The sequence below is a fragment of the Arachis hypogaea genome, chromosome 8 (genome assembly GCF_003086295.3).
Source record: "Arachis hypogaea cultivar Tifrunner chromosome 8, arahy.Tifrunner.gnm2.J5K5, whole genome shotgun sequence".
Classification (NCBI taxonomy): domain Eukaryota; kingdom Viridiplantae; phylum Streptophyta; class Magnoliopsida; order Fabales; family Fabaceae; genus Arachis; species Arachis hypogaea.
The window spans coordinates 43,105,956-43,116,092 of record NC_092043.1 but is presented as its reverse complement, the minus strand read 5'-3'; the positions used below and the strand labels follow the sequence as shown (position 1 = coordinate 43,116,092).

Here is a 10,137-nt window from a genome sequence, read left to right as displayed (position 1 = left end):
GGGGGGGTGGGGTTGGCGTTAGTGATGTTTTGGGTTTTTTCCTAACCGGTTCGGTTCGGTTAGAGTTTTCAAAGTTAAAATCGAAAATCGAACCGAACCGTACAAAAAATAACCGAAACAAATTTTTTTTGGTTTTTTTTTATTTTCGATTATTTCGGTTTTTGATTTTTTTGGTTCGATCTGTCGGTTTAGTTCGGTCCAGATCAATTTTGAACACCTCTAGATTCAACCATTAAGTCATTAATTGAATCTATCCACACAAAACAAGTGATATTAAGGTGATCAGTTTCAATATCTCAAGTTAAGTGCTTCAATTTAGCAAAGGTACATTCATGAACTTCATGCTAGACATATCAGTTAGGTATCTTAAATAGCACAAGCACAATTCAGAGTATGCATTGAAACATAAACAGTCCATCTCTCAGGCTCACGAGGACGAACTGCTCTGATATCATAATGTAACACCCTACCACACAGAATCTTATGCTATAGTCATAAGACTGAGGTGACTAGGTATTACGACCTCTAAAAATAAAATCATATATATAATATAGGTGAAATGAATATATATTCAAGGAGCCTTGAAAGAAAGCTTAAACAATAAGTCTAAAAAATAAAAGCACATCGCTCACGTGAACGTAAACCGAGTAAAATAGGAAAGGATAACACATAAGTATAAAGAGTAGAATGTCAAGAGTTACAATATACCGAATCTCCGACTCAACCTGCAAAGCTAAGGCTGGCCGAAGTATAAATACATAGATATATACATATCCCAAAATATCCCAAAATAGATAAAAAAAACAACCTGTTTCTCCACATCAACCTCTAAAAGGAATAAAACAAAGTTATACATACAGAGGAGAATCTACTACAGAATATAAAGCATAAGCTCAAAATACAGAGTCCCAAAATATAATACTTCGCTTGCAGACAGAACTCCAGACGCTTACCGAGGTGTCTCTCGACTTGCATCTGAAAACAACAACATATATATGGTATGAGAGACACCTCGGTAAGCGTCTGGAGTTCTGTCTGCAAGCGAAGTGTTATATTTTGGGACACTGTATTTTGGGAGAGTACACAGGAAAAATACAAAAAGAGCTCCACACGAGCAGGAAGCTCCAAATACTCACAGACTAGTTCGAAAGTCCGAATCGCGCCCAACTATTCGGATGTAGTTGAGACGGCGCCACCGAACACCAAATCTGCAAGGCTTGAACAAACGCAGAAAAGGGAAGCCACACCCCCAACCTCGTGAACATGGACTCGTAAACCCACATCTAGTCGGTGACTCATGGAGAATCAAGGTTTATGTAGCATATCCGCTCATCCGTCCCGGAGAGCAAAAGCACATACTGAAGCTCCGCCTCACCACCTCTGCACACCGCGCACTCGTCGCGCAACTTTTGGATGTCCTCTTTCGTAAGCCGGGAAGGAGTGCCCCCACACGTCGGAGGTCACCTAATAATAATCGTTAGACATGCTTCCGGTCCCAGAACAACGAAAACCCTAGCACCCTCAGCTCTCTGCCGGACCATACTTATAAACCAAAGGGGGCACCACCGTCATTCCACTTCCCATAAGAGAAGACCATACAAATTCTATGCTAAAAGCACCTAAAGACATCTAAAAAGCAATGGCGTCTCCCTTTATTTTCCTACCGCTACTACAAACAAAAACCTGTGTCAAAATAGTGGCACCTCCTATTTTCTTATTACCCTTACACAGAAAACACCCCTGAAAAGAAAAATACAAAAGCAAATAAACCAAAGGGAAAATATGGAAATAACAGCCATGCACAAGTAACGAAAATAAACAAAGAGCACTAACCTGATTCTTAGAAAGTTGAACGGCAGAAGTGAAAGTGCAATACGCAAAGGAAAATACAGCACTACGACCCCTTCGAAAAGCCCAACAATCCAGTGAAAACACAGTGCCAAAGAGAAAATGTAGAGAGCGTTCGAGTAGAAAAAATGAAAAGGTAAAAGAAGAGAGAAGGAGAAGCAGCTACAATAAAGGGAAATAAAAAACCCCCAACGTTTCGAATGAGCACACGGAGGGAAAAATGGAAAAGAAACCCAAAACTCCTTTCCTCACATCAAACGTCATTATGATGTCTTGGGAACCGCAACTGACAGAACTCTCCTTTTTCGAGAAATGCAACAGACAACTAATGGAGCAACAAAGTGCTCCACGGACTTCCAATCTCAGCCAAAAAGTTTGGGATGACACTCCATCCCGCATGCCAGGCTCGCGACTCCCAATCCCACGACAAAATGAACTCTTTCAGCGATGAGTCTGAGCACACACTCTCTCACTCTGGGAGAAACTGTTTTGACCTGATCCCTAGAGTCCCCCTATCGGAGCAGTAACGACCTGATTACCCGGGTCCAGGCCCTCACCACGGTCCAAACTAGTCAATTGACCACAAATTTCTAACCAATATTCAAATTCAAATACTTCTCTTATCTTATTCAACAAGATAAGATAAGATAACAGATACAAACTATATAAGGAGAGCTAAGGGCTCCCTCAGGTACATTACACATTCCTAACCCTTACCTATACCTTTTTGATCCATTCTGATTTGAGTGTCGAAATTTTTTTGTCAGTACTACCCCCCATTACTCTAGAGGTCCGACCCTATCACCACCAAGGCCGGTAAGTCTCTGATCCTTCTCTTAACCCGTACTAGTAAAATCATGTACATAAATCTTTTTTTATTCTAATTTAACAAATTCAAAATTTTGGCAATTATTTTTTATTGTATCGTTAAAAAAGTCACGTCACACAATGTACAATGTCATGATAGTAAATAAGATGTCGCCTGGCAGTAATTACTGTCAAAAAAGGTTTTTCAGCAACAAAAGGATAAAAATGACTAACAAACTTGATATTGGTTACTATGCATAACTCATTAGATTCATTTTTATTAGATTCATTGTTTTTATTTGAATAAATAAATCCTAAAAAATATGACAAAAAGATATATATATCTTATTTTTATAAAATTAAAAGACCGATCTCAACATAATAAGATTTTTTTAGTGTCAGAAATCTCTAATACAAAATTTTTTAAAAGTTTATTTAAATATATACTATATTTTATAACATATTTTATTAATGGGCTTTTGAAAATTATAATAATTTAGTAGAATACAACAAGACTTGTCATCATCATAATCATTAGAATAATTGATTTGTTTTTAAATATTATTTTATGTTTTAATTTTTTTAGATAAAAATATTAAAATATCCAATAAATAATGGTTTTATTGTATCCGTATAGATTGATAAAAAAAATTATGAGTCACAACTTTTATAATTTAAATCTTTTAAACTAAATTCTATACAATTATATTTTCTTATACCATCTTTAAGAAATTAGATCATTTATTTAATTTAATACTATTTGCTGACTATTTTTAATTGAATTTTTTGTAAGAAAAATATTCAAAAGTATTATATTAATTTTTGTCATTGTAATTATATTTTTTTACATATGTTACAATTTATATATTTAAAGAATTACATCTGGTGAATTTTATCTTAATTTTCTAGAATTAAACAATAAAATTAACAAAAATACTAAAAATTTAGTTTTAATTCAATTGTTAAATATTTTAAGTTATTCAAAACTCAACAAATATCACTTTAAAATATTTCATAAAATTTATTTATAAAGTTATTTATTTATTATCAAATTTTAAGGATAATGATATTTATAAATTTTGTTTATATATAAATGCTATTATATACTTTTTATATGAAAATTTTTGCCCCCTCAATATTTTTAAGCTCCGCCACCGCTCAGGGAAATCATCTTTAATTTATTGCAAGATTGGTGGTGCTACTGATATGTGTGGGGCTTGGTAAGCACTAAGCAAGTGATGCACATGCCAAAAAATAGAATGAGATCTGTCTTTGATATAAACAAATGTCCTTTAGCTCTCATGAAAAGCCAGAATGATTTTAGAAAATCAGAACATACAAAGCACTACCCCAATATTTTTTTGGTAAAATTCTATGGTACTTATGAGTTGGTATCTAATTTTATCCAATTTATTTTTTATAATAAATTTTAAAAATTATTTATTTTAATATTTTTAAATAAAATATTAATTTTTAATTTTTTTAGTAATTTAAGCACTATCTTTTAGACATTCATAACAATCACTTATTTTTATAATGATTATTTTTATGTTGGCTCTAAGAACAATATTTCTTTTTAGGTTGTGAATAAAAGTTTGAAAATCTGTTTTTTTTTAACATTTAGTATCCGTTGATTTTAGTCTTCTCTCTCTTTCTTTTTTTCCTCACTTATTGGCTAAACAAGAAATTGTATTTTAATTTTTTATTGACTATTTATTAGCTGATAAAAAAAATAATTTTTTAATTTGACAAAAAACTTACAATTTAAAAATACAATATATTATATAAATATAAAAATTAATTATTATATTTATATATAAATATATATTATTTAAATTATTTTTAATATATTTTATATTAATAACTGATTTAATATTTGATTTTTATGGATAAGGAGTCTTTTCAAAATATTGATAAAAACAAAGAGAACTTTCTTTGCTTATTCATGAATTCAAGAATCAACATAGAATATCATGGAGATTCTTGATGAAATCTTTGGGATCTCCCTTTCCAAACTGTGAGATTTCCTATGTGGATTATGCATCTTCATGACTAGGACCTGGCTCCCCAATAAAATGCCAAGTCCTCATGATTCATCACCATCACCACCATCTTCATCTTAATCTCTTTCTCTTCTCTTCTTTTCCCAATACTTTATCTCTTTCAACAAATTATTATGGGTATGTCTGCTGCGGCACAGTTCCATGTTTTGGCTGTTGATGACAGCCTAATTGATAGAATGTTGATTGAGAGGCTCCTCAAAACCTCTTCATTTCATGGTACTTTTTTTTTCCCCATTATTTCCCTCCCGTTAGTTAATTCCTATCGTTAATATATAAAAAATTTTGTATTTTGATTTTTTATTTTTTATAATTTGTAAAAAAAATTACAAAAACAATAAAATTCTGTTTTTTATTTTGGCCAAATTTTTTTCATAAATTTTAAAAATAAAAATATTAAAATAAAAAATACAAATCAAACGCATGGTTGACTTTTAGCTATTTGAGCTAATTCATGAGTTCTTTTTACAACTTGAAATTTAGTTTTAAAGTAGATTCAATTGTTAAAGTCGAGTTTAAACTTGACTAAACTTGATTTAGCTCCATTCATTTGCATGTAATGAAGGATTTTTTTTTGGGTGCTAGAGCTAAAAAGTTATGTTACTAAAGTTAGTACTAATTGCAGTTACATGGTATCTTATTCTTATGAATGTGATGTAATTGCAGTTACAACAGTGGACTCTGCCATTAAGGCTTTACAATACCTTGGTATGGTTGAAGATAAACTAAAGAGTTATGAGACACCTGAAATTCATCAGGTTCAATTCTGTTGTCATTAGCTTATTTTTATGGATAGAAAGAAATAATTTTAAATGAACAAGTTTGTATTAATATTTTTCTCTAATTTTTTATACTTATTTTATGCAGGATGCGGAAGTTAATGTAAATCTGATCATAACAGATTACTGTATGCCAGAAATGACTGGCCATGATTTGCTAAGAAAAATTAAGGTAGCTTTTTGATTGGTATGATCTTTAATTAGTGTAAATTTTTCTGACATTATTTGTTTATCATTTTCAAAATTTGAATGGATCAGAGAGTTTGGTCAAATCAAATTATTAATTATGGATTTGATTTTAGGATCAACATTTTTTATTTTCCTATTTTTGAAAATAATTTGAAAAGAAGGGATCTGATTTCATAAATGCCAGTGATATGGATTTCTCAAACAATACAAACAGTCACTTGTGATATTTTCTAAATTTTCAAAACCATAACAAATCTCAAACCAAATTTGAAGTTGGACTCGTGTTCTTAATTCACGTTCTCTTAATAGATTTCAATAAATATAAAGGTTTAGCTAACATGTGTCTTTAGAAGACGTGATAAGCATATCACTAGTAAAAAATTTTAAATATTTTTATTTAATAAATATAAAATAAATACATTAAAAATTTAAATTTTTAACACTTTTAATGAAAACTTTCTTGTTCTCTAAATATAAATATTAAATACTAATAAAGGTTCATTGATTTGCAGGAATCAAATTCTCTTAAAGACATACCAGTTGTGATCATGTCCTCTGAGAATGTTCCATCAAGGATCAATAGGTGAGGAAATTGGATCCCATAACCCAATCCAATATCATCAACTTTTTAGTTGTATAAATATCTTTAACATTTTTTTAAACAAATTAGGTGCATTAATTGACTGAATGCCAAATAAGTCTAAATTCTCATTTATTTTGATCAGATGCTTGGAAGATGGGGCTGAAGAATTCTTTCTGAAACCAGTTCAACAATCAGATGTGAACAAGCTGAAACCCCATTTATTGAAATCAAGATCCAAGGAAGAAGAGGAAACCCAACCCAGCAACAATAACAAGAGGAGAACAAGAATCAAGTGCACCATTTAATGAGAATTCTTACAAAATCAAAATTTGGTAATACATATATATATATATTAGGGGCAGTGGTAGTTTCTTAATTACAACATTTTCCTTTCATCTACTGTTTTCATATATGGCATCTCAATCAAACAAAATGAAATTAGTTGTTCAGGAAGTCCTGGATGTAAATAGATTCATTAGAGAGAAGAGAATATAAGAGTATATTTACATTTAATTTTGTGGTAAAAATGGCAATCATGTTAACAAACTTTTTTCTACTCTTGACTCTTAATCTTTCCTGTATCAATTAAATGTTGAATTTTAAATGCATATAAACATTAAGGAAGTGAATGTCAAGTGTTGAAGTTATAAAAAAATAAAAATAAAAGATACTTCACAAATCACAAAACTTTTAAAAACAAAATATACATAAGTTTAACTTGGCAGAATACTCTATTCATCATTAGATGAGTAAATAACTTAAAAGTAGTCAGGAATGAGAAATAGATTATTAAAATATGAAAAAGTATAGATAAATAATTAATCAGCCAATTTTAAATAACTGTAATGAATAATTATTAATTTTGTATTTTTTAAAAAATAAAATTTAAATAATAACGAATTAATGATAATTAATTAGTTTAAAATGCAGTTCAAAAATATTTGTTGACTACACCTCTTATTAATTAACTAGTAGAAGTGTTTAAATATAAATCAACACATTACTAAGATAAAATTGTGGCGAAAAAATTCATCAATAGTGACAATTCACTAAGCAAAACAACACGTTTAAGTAAGTAATGATAAAATTTCGCGCCATTTAAATTATTTTGGTGCCAAAATTTTGTGATAAGTTTAGCGTCATATTTTTATGTCTGGTGGTAAAATTTTCGAGAATTTTAATTTTAGGTATTGTCGTCGAATCTTCCCACACAAAATCCAACCGCAACTATAATGGAAACAACCAAAACAAATTCCGATGATAATGAATATATTTTTGATAGTGATCATCTTGGTTTGCTCCTAAAAATGGATTAATCGAGCCAGTAAAATTACAATTTGTTTTTAAAAAGTTCAATTTAACTCAGTTAGGATAACTCGCGAGTTAAATGAGTTTAGATTAAGATGGCATAGATTTATTCATTTGGCCTTTCTTTTTCTCCTTTGTATATAAAATTTCTCTTTTCAAAAACACATACTATACTTGTGTCCCTAATCTTAAAATCAATGTGACTCCCAATTAAGCATTATCAATCAAGTAATAGAATTCATTCCCAGGAAAATATACTTTTATGAGATTCTAAGGTTTGTTGTTGGAATGGGGAGCTGGTAGAAGAAAAAGAGGATCATAGTATGAAGGTTGTTTACTTCAGTTTTACAATTTTTATCTAATCGACATCTTACCTGAAAGTAACTTGCTATTTTATGGTATGTCTTAACTTAGTATTAAAAATTCGAACCGAACCAATTCATTCAATCAAAAAACTAATAAACTGAATTTTAAATTGAAAATATCTAAGAAACTAGTACTTTTATTAAAATTTGATCAGCACTTAACCAATACAAAAAAAATGACTAATTCTACATCATTAAAAATACTAATAATAATTTATTAATAATTACAAATTACAAAAATTACTGAGCTTCCAAGCACTTCTCTTCTAAAGCTGTCCAATTTAGATCTAGGATCATTTTATTCATTGAACTAGTAAAATTCGGATTGACCCAATCAAACCCATCCAGAGCTGGCGAACTCGGTTTGAACCGAATCCGTGGGTGACCACGCGCCTGGTAATGTCACGCTGATATTAGCACCTGTATTATGCTTGCCACTAGGCTGGTACATAATGTATCGTCTAAGATATTGTATTTTATATATAATACGTAAAGTTGATTAAATTATATCATAAATATAAAAAAATAAAAAATCCTTTTATTAATAAATAATAATTAACCTATTTTATTTATTTATTTATTATTAATTATTATTATTATTAAGTTTAAATCTAATTTCAATAATTTTGGCGGCGATGACCCACCTTATCAACACTATGCAAGCCAATGCAGCGGCTGTCAACCAAGCGATGGGAAGGATGAGCGGAAATGAGAATGGTAACAGAGCTGGAGGAAGCTCAGCTGCAGGTCCAGGTGCTCAGCAGTGAGCTGTACTTTGTCTGAAAAATATATAGCGAAGACCTTTAAGATCTCTTATTTACATTTTGCTTAGAACCTCTCCGCTTTTGTTTTTTTAAAGAATTCATGCTATGTATTTAATCATTTTGAAAACTTGCCTCTAGAGGTCCTCGTGTATTTTTTGGGAGAGATTAGGAAGTATCGTTGTCAACTACTTTTATACTGTACCCTAGCCGGACTAAACTTCGCGGGTTGCGACTAAATTTACTAATGTTATATATTTGTACTTTGTCTTATTCTTACTCTTCTTTATGACTTTATCTGTGTATCGTTTTTGATTCACGCTTTGCCTTCTAATTGTCGATACGTGAGAATCACGACTTCGCAATTTTATTTTCACTCTTTTCAGACTTCTCGATTAATACTTCCTTTCAATTATACTTATAATTATGTATTATAATCTACCTTCAGAGTCGTACCACCTTATTATTATTAACTTATGACTCGAGTACAAGAATTTGAATATTAGGGTGTTACAGTGTTTCTATATAAGTTTTTGAATATGTCACATTAATATTGTAAATTATTTTTTCTATTTTTAAAAAAAGTATTATTTGAATATGTTACATTAATGTTGTAAATTATTTTTTATATTTAAAAATAAAAAATAAAAAATAAAAAATACTATGTCATAGCTCACGCTCTACGTGATGGAATTTTAAAATAATAAAAAAAACTCAATTCTCACTAATAATTAGATATTTTTTCACTTTTTTTAAAAAGAAATCAGTTAGATAAAAATATTAAAAATATTTTTTTAAATATTTTTTAAAAATTAAAATTTAACACATATAATCAATTAAATTGTATTATTTTTATTAAAATTAAAATGGGCAAATCAGTTTAGCCAAAAAATTAATAAATAAAATTTTAAACCAATTTAGATTAATATTTTTTTTATAAAAAATGACTGCAATATCCCTAACTAAAATACCCCTAATATATATATATTGAAAACTCTAAATCCTAATCTTATGAGGACAGAAAAGAAAAATGACAAGAATTTAGAATTTTTAAAATTAATACATATAATAAGAATATTTTAATTATTTTTTATAATTGGAGTATTGTAGTCATTTTTTATAAAAAAAATATTTATTTAGATCAATTCAAAATTTAATTAACCATTTTTCGGTCAAATTAATTTGTTTGGCCTAATTTTAACAAAAATAATAAATTTAATCGATTATATAAAAAGACGTTTTAAAAGTGACCCCACCATTCTCTATTTCAACACCTCTCATCTTCATCTTTGCGAATAACACACAAAAAAAACTTCCATATCCAAATTTTTTAACCGAAGATTGCGTGTGTTGCGCTTCTTTCTTTATGTATGCGGTATATATACGGTATTTGACCAAATATAATGTACATGCATGTATCACAAATGCTTCTATGTG

At 29.6% G+C, this 10,137-nt stretch overlaps 1 protein-coding gene across 1 annotated transcript; it reads left to right on the top strand.

Moving 5' to 3' along the window:
- Positions 1–4,567: 4,567 nt before the first annotated feature.
- LOC112707595 (two-component response regulator ORR10) lies at positions 4,568–6,890 on the top strand. The gene is made up of 5 exons (XM_025759395.3): positions 4,568–4,934; positions 5,382–5,473; positions 5,583–5,666; positions 6,196–6,266; positions 6,409–6,890. Exons 1-5 carry the CDS (start codon positions 4,832–4,834, stop codon positions 6,569–6,571), a joined length of 513 nt encoding a protein of 170 aa, XP_025615180.1. The 5' UTR covers positions 4,568–4,831; the 3' UTR covers positions 6,572–6,890.
- Positions 6,891–10,137: the final 3,247 nt, after the last annotated feature.